General features: G+C 34.9%; 1 protein-coding gene across 1 annotated transcript; it reads right to left on the reverse strand.

The window, feature by feature from the left end:
* Window positions 1–10,892: 10,892 nt before the first annotated feature.
* On the reverse strand, window positions 10,893–12,652 carry LOC145011036 (peroxidase 27-like). The gene is made up of 4 exons (XM_078969657.1): window positions 12,391–12,652; window positions 12,115–12,303; window positions 11,807–11,969; window positions 10,893–11,493 (listed from the first exon to the last, which is right to left on the reverse strand). Exons 1-4 carry the CDS (start codon window positions 12,607–12,609, stop codon window positions 11,087–11,089), a joined length of 978 nt encoding a protein of 325 aa, XP_078825783.1. The 5' UTR covers window positions 12,610–12,652; the 3' UTR covers window positions 10,893–11,086.
* Between the last annotated feature and the right edge of the window lie 1,062 nt (window positions 12,653–13,714).

Genomic DNA, 13,714 nt, shown 5'->3' on the forward strand with positions numbered 1-13,714 from the left:
TTTCATGCAACATCCTCCTCATTTCTTCCCTTTGTTCAGCTAACATATCCCGAATCATGGCTTGTACTCCAGCCATGGTGATTGGTTAAGGTGCAACTTCTACTACAACATGTATTTGCTCAATCACTAGGGGCTGTTGATTCCTATTTCCATTTGCGTTCCCAACTCCATTTTGGGTTCTAGCCATTTCAATTTATACACCAATTCACACGTTCAGTGTGTAATGAAGAGAATTAAGATAACAAAGATTCTATTTACGATGGACGTGTAAATTTCCCTATCACTCCGAAAAGTTACATGTGAGTTCTAATATTATAATTATACGTTTAGAAATTTGAACACATAAAGTTTCCAGATCCAGTCGACAATAGCTTCGATCATATAATGCGTATCATAAATCATTTAGCACATAAAAGCATATTAGGCATTTTTCCTAGATAAGCTAATGTTTGTGTCTATTCAGGTGAATTACTTAAGACACACTCCTCACAATCATTGCTTAGCATTCTAAGTTTATGTCTAGAAATAAATCCATATTCCTAGTTCACTTAAACTAATGCTCTGATTTCAACTGTGACATCCACGGTTTACACAACAGGCACTAAGTCTGCATAGTCTCCAGGCTTTAGGCACCAAGTCTGTATGGTCACTAGGGTTTAGGCATCAAGTCTGCATGATCGCCAAGGTTTAGGCACTAATTCTGCATAGTCACTAGGGTTTAGGCATCAAGTTTGCATGATCGCCAAGGTTTAGAGTACACAGGGTGAACACATTGTTCACAGCACCTACAAGTTGCGAGCCTGCTAGTGTTCCATTGGACTGTCTAGAATAGTTTGTGGTTGTCATCCATACCCTGCTAGATGACGGGGCCAACATTTGGGAACAAGGCTTATCACATTGCCCACCTCTCACCCTTACCTCATGGTCTATATCACATCTTACCTCATCATCCAACTTATATTTCATCTACCCATGTTTTACCAACATATTATGTAGATATAATTACATATACAGTTTAAATCATATAAAACTTGTATAAAATCGTTCATCCAACATAGATAACAATTATACAGATAATATGCACACATAGAATCTAGTTTATATAAAATACTTCATATATATGTGTAAGATGAAAGGGAACATGCACTCACCTGTTAAGGTGGTGATTCCGAACTTAGACAACGCTTCGTTACTCTTGAAACAAGTTCCTTCGTCAAAACCTAGTATCATTACCACTAGGGTTTGGTCTATCATTCACCGATGCTAATCAATAGTATTATATAAGCGTTAAACAACACATATATAACCCATAATAATATCCCAAGTACTTATTATATGTTCCTAATAACATTACTATAATTAAATAAAAGCTATATAAAAAATAGCATAGACGCAGCTCACTTACAACGGGTTTTTATAGAAAACCGAGCTTCGCTTGGAGCAGCATTTCCAAACCGAAAGAACCTTTTTCTTGGGACTCTAGGAGCCTCGGGGCTTCCTTCTGGTCCTAGGGGGTTTACCTAGACTTTAGGGGGGTTAAGGAGCTTAGAGTGAGAGTATATATAGAGAAAAAAGAGGGTTGAGGGGTGAGGAAATGAGGGAACCCAGCACTCTTATTTATAGGTCGAACTCCTAACGGATTCGCCGAGTCAGTTGACTAACTCGCCGAGTCGGTGCCACTTGTCAGCTTTATGGTGGCAAAACGTGTGTGGCCTACATTGCGCCACATCACTACTTTTGCAATAGCACCCTACCTACTTCTAAACCGCGTAACTTTCGCATATGAGCTCCATTTTTGATGTTTTTTTATATCCACACATAGGTAAAAACAAGATCTACAACTTTCATTTTGACTCTGTCGGCTAATTCTCGACCTATCTTAAATTTAATAGTAGGATGAGATTATACTGTTAAATGTCCGCGTAAAATTCATAGCTTCTACATACAGACTCCATTTTCGTTTGTATTTTTATCGTTGATTTCCTATTAAAGAGATCTTCAACTATCATTTTGGTTGCATAGGTAAAAAACCGCTCAATCTAAAATTCAAGTTTCGGGCCATGCACTGCTATGCCAAATCTTAGAAAATTTATAACTTCCTCATACGAAGTCAGATTTTGGCATTCTTTGTTATGTATGTTGTAGGTTTAACGTATGCTACATGTTTTTTTAGATCACTAAGGCTAAAAAGTACTTTATCGTAAATTCACTATTTACGTCTCCTGGTGTCGTGCTGGTTTTGTCGAAAAACTTCAACGGGACATAACTTATTCGTTATAACTCAGATTTCGGTGTTCTTTATATGTGCGGGACCCTTGAGACATACTCTACAACTTGGTTAAGATTATTTATTCTAAATAATATTTTGGCGAAAAGTCATTTTCGACCACTATTATCTCTAAATTGGCTAGCCCGGATCTACGGGCTTTACATTAGAGTGACCACGTCGTGGCCTTCATACGTAAAAGTAAAAACATTTTGAATCTCAAAAATTTAGGAATTTTATCATCGAGGAGTAATGAAAGCTCGTGCTTTGGAAGCATGGCCCATGCCTAGCCATCTCAAAACATACACCAGAAAATACTACTTAGAAATTTGCCAACTCAAATGCATGAAGGAAGCATGGCTTGCGGCCGACTTTTTTTTCACATTTATGGGACAAAACTTCATTCCAAGCCCTTTTCTTCCATTCTCTAGCATCCTCAGGTACGTTTAGCTTGGTTAAAGCTCGAATGCTCCACCCTTACATCCAAGTTCCAACTTCGCATCAAAATCCATGAAAAATACATTAAAATATAAGAAGTACGGAAATTCTTAGTGAAAAAGGATATTGTTCAAGTTATACTAAAAACATGATTACAAATGCCAAAAATATGATACATAATCAGATTAAATATAACCAGAATGATTCATAAAAATGCATCTAACAAACCTCCCCAAGCTTAACCTTACTAGCCCTCGAGAAAGAGAAGAATAGAAATCGGAGTCAAATGTGGAATGTAAAGGTAATGGAGAGGAAACCTAAAAGAAACTAGACCAAGTAAACATAACTTCAAAATTAACAGAAACATTATGTAATCAAAAGCAAAATAAAGTAAAATGTAAAAATAAAAATAAAATATGCATGCAAGAATGATAAATAAAATATAATAAAATAAGAAAATAACTCTATTTTTTTCTCTTCCGCTTTTTCTCACACGATCAAACTCTACACTGAGAAACCTCCAATAGAATCACCGCCTAGATGACCATTTCCGTACCTTCCATCTTTTATAGACTCTCAAATTTAGGAAAAAGCTCGACGGTGTGAACCAGTAAGCCAACTATAACTTTTATTTAAACTTTATACCTTAATTAACCTTGCTCACAAGGATAACATGTTTCAGAGTTTCATGTCCTTAAGACTAAATAGTTAAGAATCAGACTCGACTCATCCTTAAAAACCTCGTCACAGCCAAATTGGCTTTCATCGAAGCACTCAACCATCATGTAGAGGTCAGAGCTCTATACTTTCACTTTTTCTAAGAACATCATGTACTATATCACACAGTTCTTTAGTTGTCCCATATTTTTTCTTGAGGTGGCTCATGATTTGATTAAACTTGCGTTGTATAAGTTTTTTCCTTCAATTTTAGTAAATCGTCTTTCTTGCTTTTATTTCATGTCGAAAAACATGTTAAATGAAAACATTTTTGGTATTTTCTTATTTTATAAATGCAAAATGAAAACATTCAAAACCAAAAAAAATCTTTTGTGTGTGTATGTGTGTGTGTGTGTGTGTGTGTGTGTGTATATATATATATATATATATATATATATATATATATTATAACAAAAAAAACTAAAGATGAATTTTTTTTTTGAGTTTTTCCTTTTTTTTCGAAAAAAATAAGACAGAAATAAAAATTTTCTTGGACTTTTTGATTTTTTTTTGATTTTTTCGTTTTGCTATTTTTTTTTAAAGAAATAATGTAGAAAAAGATAACAATTTGTACAAGAGTTTACAAATCCCCTCCCCAATCTTAATAGTAAACAGTCTTCAATTGTTAGGGAGGAGCGGATGAATTACTACGGTGTAGGTGGAGGTAGATACGAGAACCGCCGTAACATCTCTTCTTCAAAGTTATCAAAATCAGTCCTAAAATCCTAAAAATTCTTAGAGAAAACTTTTGTTCCACTGCGAAGGGTGGAGATATCCGGACGGAGTTCCGGATATTATTGTTGATTGATGGTGTCACACCCCTAAATTGAAACGGCGGAAACATTTGGGGGTGGAGGACGTCATGTATATTATCACAATAATTGCATCATAGTAATCAAAATAAACACAACCATTACAATATAATATTAATATTTACATCTATTTGATACAAGGTTTGTATTCATCAAAAGTATGGAAAAATAAGTAAAAGACGTGTCTCTCTATGCTTTGTCTTTTCAAAATGCTGTAGGAGTATCTGTTTATTGATTTGATGAGAATACAAGCGATTTTGAAAACGTATCAGCATAAAGCTGGTGAGTTCATAAGAATGTTTCATAGTAAAAAACATTGTGATCAAGTTCTTAAAACGTGTGCACGCTTCCCAAGAAAATCCAATATTTTCTAAGATGTTTGATTGTTACTGTTTGTATAGTATGAATCGTTTGAAAACCCTGGCTACCACCAGTATGTAGTATATGTTCTGTTTGAAAACCCTGGCTACCACCAATATGTAGAGTAGTTTTATTAATTTAAAATAAAACTGAGTCATGTATCCCTTGAATCTCCCAATGTAATGTATAGTAGTTTTACTAACTAAAATAAAACTAATGAAGAATGAAATCCCGTAAACAAAGGTTAGTTTATACTATTGTGAGTTCGTATAACAATGCTAATATGACTGATGACCTCCGCGATGTTTCTTCCAGCGTCATTTGGTACGATATTTGTCATCCGAGGCATGCCTGCCTAACTGTAGCTAACAGTTCAGGTGTGGGATTGTCAATCCCGAATAGATATATTCCCAAATCTCATGCTCTCCCTACAAGAGACTCTCGCTATACTAAATGTAGAGGATCTACCGGTACCCCAAAGGATACAATGAAGAGATGTCTCACAATCCTGTATTAACTAGTTTACGTGTTATCTGTATCGTGCTCTCGTGTTTGAAATCGTTTGTATGCTTGGTAGAGTATAAATAATTTTACGCAAAATAATTATTTACTGTCACACTCTTTTTATCTGAATGTAGAAATGAATATCATAAAATAAATCTTTCATAGTTTATATGATTGACAATGTAAGTAGTTTGTATCGGTAAAACTGGTAATGAATTTCCCAAACTAGACCTATTATAGTTTGACTGAACTGTTATGTTCGTGATTTGTTCTGAAAACTATTCAATTCTGTTTAGAAAACGTCCCTTATGATGCGCATAATACAAAAGGGATAATTTACAAAGCGCGTTTGTTTATATTAGTTGCATAAGTTTTAACTCGTTGAAAACATTTCTGGTTTAGTTTGCAAAAATCCTTTGTATTTGGCTCGTATTCCCCCCCTTGAAAATGTTTAAAAATCATAAAAGCGTAAGGGTATGAACTCACTATTTGATGTGTGATCCGAACATAAGGTCAATAGGGATGCTAAGTGTCAAGTGAAGTCTCGAACACAAACCGATCCTATTTAACATATAATAACACACATATATGTATTAGATTAGGGTATAACACCACTATTTATGGAAGAAACCACCTTAGGGACTAGGAAACACTTGGAAATAAGTGTTAAAATAATATGGGACTGATTGAAAGAGGTTTACGGGCTCACAAAGGTGTGTACAACCATTGGTTTATGGCCCAAAAGGATGTACGACCCAAGAGTGTACGACCCATGGGTGTACGGCCAAGGAGTGTACTCTCGGAAGTGTTCTAGGTCCCATGCATAACTTAAAGAAGAGTTTAAGGCCAATCTTTGACCAACAACTAGGGTTTACGACCCATGAGGTGTGTACGGTCGTACATATGGGTTTACGGCCATAAAACATTCGTGTTCATGCTTAAGTTGGTCGATTTCAAGGTGAATATCAAGTATTTCTAGTAGATAACAAACATAAGAATCAATTACCCACGATTTGGAAGCTTGAAAAGGGTTTTTTAGCCACCAAGAACTAGTGTGTGTTCTAGGTGTTCTTGGTGAGAGATGAAGAGCTAATCAAAGATGAAATTTATGAGTTGAAAACATGGATTCACCATTAGATAAAGGAATGTAGAAACAAAAAAAGATGGGAAACACTTACATCTTTGAAGATCTTGATGAAGATTCGATGAAGGTAGATAGATAGATAGAGAGAGAGAGAGAGAGAAAGAGAGAGAGAGAGAGAGAGAGCTTTAGACTTGATAATGTGTAAAGTGATGAATGATGGCCAGGTGCCCCTCATATAGGGGGTGTTTACGGCCATGAGGTGGAGGGGGTGTACGGCTGTAAACTCATGTTTTCGGCTGTACACTCCTATCGAAGGAGTGTTTGGCTCGAATGTTATGCTATGACTTATAATAACTCATCCCTGAACCTAAACCTTGATTGTATTGAGCTTAGAATACCCAAATAGACCCCAAACAATGCTAAATGATAGCAGGAACAAATTTAAGTTGATTAATTTTGAACGGTTTGTACAAACAAAAATTTCGGGCAGTCACATCATTCCCCCGTTAGAGGGAATTTCGTCCCGAAATTTAAACATAGAATACAAGTCACGGTATCAATAAATGCGGAAACCCTAAATAGATTCTTCCAACATAAGAGATGCGTATGAATTACACACTCTACTGCTTTGATACCAATTGATGAGAATAAAACTCTTTAAATCAAACAGATATCAATAATAATTAATAGAAAACGATGAACACCACAATGAATCAAACGAGTGTCGAATGATTAATATGCTCCACCTTAGAAGAATTCAATGAAGATTGCTACTGTAAGGTGTGCTAGGGTTACAATACATGATCTGGAAAAATAATTATCAAAAGCGTATTAAACATCGTGCATGCATGCACTATATATATGTACTAAACCCTTAAACAAACCACGGTTGGACAGGCCCAAACCGAGTATACAAAATAGACCTAAGTACTAAGCCCGATGACACAACCTCTAAGACTCAACAAAATGCTCTCTTTGTGGCGTGTCAACTATAGTGCCTTGGCAATGCTTTCGCCATGCTTTGGCGACGGGTTTAACCTAAATACACTTTAACTTCAAATAACTGTAACTTCTTCATTTCAACTTCGTTTTCAGCGATTTTTATATCAACATAAAGGGATTGACGAGCCCAACAACCCTATCTAGTTACTTTTGACTTAAAACATACAGAACTAAAATTATTAATTCTTGCAAGAGTTTGAAACAACAATTTTCCCATTTTATCCTTTGACTTCAAAACACAAACAATTGGTTAGATCTCATAACTAATATTATCAACATCTAATTAGATCTAAACACTATTCCCTTGAAGCTCAAACTCTTTAATCGATCTATTTATTGCCCAAAATGCTAAAATAATAAACTTTTTGAAACATGATGTTACACCAAAATTCACAGGGGAGGTCAAAATCACATTACACTAACGATATTTTTTGTGTGCTAATGTTTAAACCTTCGACTTCCTATATTGAATAATGCACCTTCACCGCTAGGCTCTATCATAGGGGCTAATATATGATTTACTAACAAATTACAACCAATCATAAATTATTTATGATGGAACATCCATGACAAATAAATGTTTGTCATCTGCTATTTATGTCATGATTTTTTATTACAAACAAATATATGTTATCTATAGCTTTTATGACAAGTAGTTATTAATGGGATGTTTTGATCGCTGTAGTGTTAGTCTAATCAATCTAATACTCTATGATAAGAATCACAACATCACCCTTTTACAAAAAGAAAACATTTTAGGTCTAAGATAGACCAAATTTACATAGCACCAAAGTTCATGCAACAATAAACATGATCCAAAATAAGGAATATTGTGAAAGTACGTAACAAAGATGTCTTACCTTTGTTTCTCTTATTCAAATCAAATCACTCTTCAATTTAGTTAGTTTTGAGGGAAAAACATAATAAATTCAACTCATTTAGTTTATTAGAGCGCAATGTCTTCTGATTTCACCAGCCTTGCTGGTAAGAACTCCAATTTGTCACATTTTCACCATTGATGCTTGGTAGTGGTGGTGGTGATGATGATGATGACGATGATGATGATGATGAGTATGATGATGATAGTGATGATGGTGGTGGTAATCACGGTGACGATGGTGATGATGATGATGATGGTGGTGGTGGTGATGGTGATGATGGTGATGATGATGGTGGTGGTGATGGCGATGATGGTGATGATGATAGTGGTAATGGTGATGATGTTGGTGGTGATGATGATGATGATGGTGATGATGGTGATGATAGTGATGATGGTGATGGTGATGGTGATGGTGATGGTGATGATGGTGATGGTGGTGATGGTGATGATGATGATGATGATGATGATGATGATGGTGATGATGATGGTGATGGTAATGATGATGATGGTGGTGATGGTGATGATGATGATGCTGGTGGTGATGGTGGTGGTGGTGATGATGTGGATGATGATGATGGTGTTGGTGATGATGGTGATAATGATGATGATGATGATGATGGTGGTGGTGGTGGTGGAGGTGGTGATGATGATGATGATAGTGGTGTGGTGGTGATGATGATGATGATGATGGTTGTGGTGATTATGATAGTGGTGGTAGTGGTGGTGATGAAGATGATGATGATGATGATAGTGATGGTGATGATGATGGTGATGGTGGTGATGGTGATGATGGTGATGTTGATGATGATGTTGGTATACGTGTTTGTGACACGTATGTGAACGTATTCATAATCATTGTAGTGTTAAACCAGTAAACGAGTAATGGATCCCGTATGTGCACACGGCTTTATGAATGATATTAATAGCTATAAGTTGGTGAAAATCTATATAATCATGTATAATGGAGGTGTGAAAAAAAGATAGCAAAAAAAACGACGTTTGGTGCCCGAAAAATCGAAAATAAGAAAAATCCGAAGCTAATTAGCTACATATTATTCTTATTTTCGATTTTTTGGGCACCAAACGTCGTTTTTTTCGCTCTGTTTTTTTCACACCTCTATTATACATGATTATCTATGTTTTTTACTATTTTATAGCTATTAATATCAATTATAAAGTCGTGTGCACATACGAAATCCATTGCTCGTTTAATAGTTTAACACTATAATGCTTATGAATACGTACACATACATCTCACCAACACGTATGCATACACGGATACCACAACTCATTCATGTATATATATATATATATATATATATATATATATATATACACACACACACACACAAACATAATCCATCACAAGTTGGTGAAAAGTATAGGCATTACAATGTTAAATTGTGAAACGAGTACTTGATCCCGAAGGGGCACACGAATTTATGAACGATATTAATAGCTACAAGTTTGTGAAAATATAGATAATCATGTATAGTAGAGATGTGAAAAAAACGAAGCAAAAAAAACAACGTTTGGAGCCCAAAAAATCAAAATTAAAAAAAATCCGTAGCTAATCTGTAGCTAATTAGCTACGAAATTTTCTTATTTTTGATTTTTCGAGCACCAAACTTCATTTTTTTTTCGCTCTGTTTTTTCACATCTCTTTTATTCATGATGATTTATAATTTCACCAACTTATAACTATTAATATCATTAATAAAGTTGTGTGCACATACGGGATCCATTACTAGTTTAGTGGTTTAACATTATAATTCTTATTAATACGTTCACATAAATCTCACAAACACGTATACATACACATATACCTTAACTCATTCATGTGTGCGTATATATATATATATATATATATATATATATATATATATATATATATATATATATATAACATAATCCATCATAAGTCGGTGAAAAGTATATGCACTACAATGTTAAACTATGAAACGAGTACTTGATCCCGAAGGGACACACGAATTTATGAACGATATTAATAGCTACAAGTTGGTGAAGATATATAGATAATTATGTATAGTAGAGTTGTGAAAAAAACGAAGCGAAAAAAAACAACGTTTGGTGCCCGAAAAATTGAAAATAAGAAAAATTCGTAGCTAATCCATAGCTACTTAGCTACGGATTAGCTACGAAATTCTAACGGAAAGCATACACCGTAGCTAATCCGTAGGTATTCCGTAGCCATTTTGTAGCTAATTAGCTACGGAATAGCTACGGATTCGCATCGGTAGCTATTCAGTAGCTATTACGTAGCTAATTAGCTACGGAATAGCTACATATTCGCATCTGTAGCTATTCCATAGCTATTACGTAGCTAATTAGCTACGGAATAGAGCTACTGCGTAGCTATTCTGTTACTAAACTAGGGCATCACATTTTGTAGCTGATCCGTAGCGACTCCATAGCTAATTAGCTATGGAAAATTTACATAGCTATTTTCCGTAAGAAAGCACCATGTTTTCCAGTAGTGGTAGCAAATTACATACCTACACGATTATAATTTATAGCTATCCTATAGGAAATCTATCACTAAATTAGGGCAAACACTTTTTATAGTCAATATTTCGCTATTCTGTATGAATTTTCTGCTGGTTCTGTAGGTATGTTTTGTAGCAGCTAACCTAGTTTTCTGTTAGGGTTGCCATTCATTGTTTATGATGATGCTTTCTACAAAAGATAAATGTCTTTTAACTATAGCTTTCTGCTACGACATGAACTTAAACTTAAACGATTGTTTTTTTTTTCATGGTAGTGTTTGTACAATAAATTATGTACTCCATAATAACATTAACATCACCCTTTATAGAAAGAATACGTTATATGTTTAAGATAATTGAATTTTACATAGCACCAACATTCAAGCAACAATAAATTGGAACGAAATAGGGCATCTTGTGGAAGTAACAAGGATGACTTACCTAGATATCTCTTATTAAAATCAAATCACTCTTCAATTTAGTAAGTTTTAAGGGAAATTAATTACTTCAACTCATTTAGTTTATTAGAGCGCAATGTCTTCTGATCTCACCGGCCTTGCCGGTTAGAACTCCAATTTGTCCCATTTTCACCATTGATGCTTGAAAATCTTTAAAGAATGTGTACCCATGAGACTTAGCTTGAAGCTTGACATAAGCACTTGTAGTTTTATCATTTAGAAGTGCAGCATCGGACTGAAACAAGCCTCTCCTTTTCAAGACAACACTGTAGTAATCCTCATCGAATGTTTTTGAACTCCCTGGATCCATTGCAAGGAGTGTGGTTGTGTCGGTTGGAAAGCATATTCTTTTCAGTTCAGGTACATACCTCGGGTCTAGGGATGGATCGGTGTCACCTTTGCCTGTAAAATTGTACAACCTGGTCGCAATGGTAGAGCAGTGTGAAATCCCGATGGTGTGTCCTCCTTTAAACAAATACAATTTCAAAAGTTATATTGGTTAGTCTTTATATTGGGGTATAAGTCCAGAAAAAAGTTAAAACTCTTAATTTCTAAAGCCAAAATCCTTGTTTTTTTCCTACCATAGAAAAAGATGCATTTTTCATATATACTGCTCCGTTAAAAAATTGATTTATACCAGGCAATATGTCTTTTTCTCTTACGTATTACAAAAAGAGTAAAATGAAAAGAAAATGCATGGTATTGAGAATCATTTGAAAGGAAATTAAATCCGTTTTGTATGCACTACTTATTGGAGATAGATGTACTGATCAAATACCTGAAAGAACGGCCAGGTCTTTAACGTTGAGACCCTTGGAGACAAATTGTGCTTTGAGTTGAGTAATGTTGGCAAAAGGAGCAGGAAGTGTAAAACTCTCGGATGCTATTGATACTCTTCCATCTCTTCTCCCTAATGGCACTCGCCAATATGGGCCCTTAATCTGAATTAAAAAGAAAAAACAATACGTATGTTTTTTTAGAAGAACGTAAAAGACATAATCACGCCACCATAATAATGTGCCCTAGTGAAGATCTAGGAGTCAACCTCAGATAGAAAAAGAAATCTTTATTGTGACAATTAAATACCTGGTGGATTGCATCTCGTGCTACCAAAGATAGGATGTCTGCACAAGAGACAACACCAGGACATGCGGCTTCTACAGCAGTTTTTGCAGCGTCAATAACTTGAAATCCTCTGAGTGAAAGATTTGGAATTCCGTCTTTCTCGGCTTGGTTTTTTCTGGTAGAGTTTATCAACACTGAACCATCACATCCCTGTAGAATATATCATTTTCTATCTTAAATTACAATTAATAATATTAATCAAAATAAATAAGCAATGCTCGCTGTTATTGCACATACCCTCACAAAGCAATCATGGAATTGCATTCGGAGCAAAGCAGCAGCAAGAGAAGGAGCACGATAAATGTAGTTTGCTGTTGTCCTCTTTACAATAGCCTCCGCTCTGGGACACGTCTTTTGGTAGAACCCTAACTTTAGCCGATAGCCATTGGCGATGTCAAAGACAAGAGCAACAAGCAAAAATTGTACAAGAAGTGCAATGTGCTTTTGGATTGCCATATTGCTTACAGACACGAGGGAGAGATGATTAGGAAGTTGTAGAGTCTTCAATTTATAGCTTTGATGATAACTAATGAATGAGCTGTTTTAGAGTTTATTTATAACCAAAACTTTTTTTTTTTTTTTTTTTTTTTGCCTTTTAGGTTCATACTATATCTTGTTTTACATTGTCAACCATAGCTCCATGTACCAACTATATTCCAATCAATCAGGGTGTGGACTTTTAAACGGTGAATGTGTATTGTATGTTTGCAACACTCTGTAAGCTTTTCAAACTCCGTAAGTATTAAAAAATCCTAACCCTTTATGAATGTTGGCAATATAAAACAAATAAAGAATTTCGCAACCACTCTGTCTCTTAGAAGTGCTTTCCAAGTAAACAGAAACTGATTATCAACTTATCTTTATATGTTTTCTATGGGCAATTTTCATTTATGAAATCACACTGGTTTATAAAATAATCTTCATAACAAACCAAGGAGACTGAGCCTATTGTTGCCAGAAGTTAATGGAACACTTGGGCACCAGTGTAGATTTAGAGTATATTTAAGTGTGTATCGGCAACATATCTTAGGTTTCCGAAATCATTAAGTACTTAAAAATCGTAAGTACTCCTTGTGAATATTGGCAAAATAAGAAAATAAAAAATTCGCTAATCACTTAATCTCTTAGCACTGCCAAGTAATTAGAAAACGAATAATGTGACAAATTATATAATTATCAATCTATGTTTTCCATGGGCAATCTTCATTTATTAAATTACGCTCGTTTATATAATAATCTTTACAACAAACCAAAGGACCACTTGCCTAGTTGTGCCACAAGTTATTGGAAACGTGTCCGCAGCGTTTAGATTGACCCTTGGAGACCACTTGAACAGAAGTATAGATTCCAATTAAAAAAGTTACACTGTCATATTTCTTAAGAAGGAGAGTGAACAAATGTATGAGAAAAGAAATTGGTGCGTTGACATTTTATGTTGGTTTAGGTACATCTAAGGAGAATCCATGTCTATTTGACCTATTCTTATGAATAATTGTGAAAATCAAATAAAAGATAATATATGAAGTCACTTGGAAGCACGAAGGAATCCCACTTGGGTGTA

The sequence above is a fragment of the Lactuca saligna genome, chromosome 8 (genome assembly GCF_052625555.1).
Source record: "Lactuca saligna cultivar CGN05327 chromosome 8, ASM5262555v1, whole genome shotgun sequence".
NCBI classification, from domain to species: domain Eukaryota; kingdom Viridiplantae; phylum Streptophyta; class Magnoliopsida; order Asterales; family Asteraceae; genus Lactuca; species Lactuca saligna.

Bases quoted from the DNA above. Each gene is read 5' to 3' on its own strand.
- LOC145011036 (XM_078969657.1), bottom strand. From the start codon at position 12,609: ATGGCAATCCAAAAGCACATTGCACTTCTTGTACAATTTTTGCTTGTT. The intron at 12,304-12,390 runs GTATGTGCAATA...TATATTCTACAG, and splicing joins TCCATGATTGCTTTGTGAGG to GGATGTGATGGTTCAGTGTT. The intron at 11,494-11,806 runs GTATTTGATCAG...ATTTGTTTAAAG, and splicing joins AGACCTGGCCGTTCTTTCAG to GAGGACACACCATCGGGATT.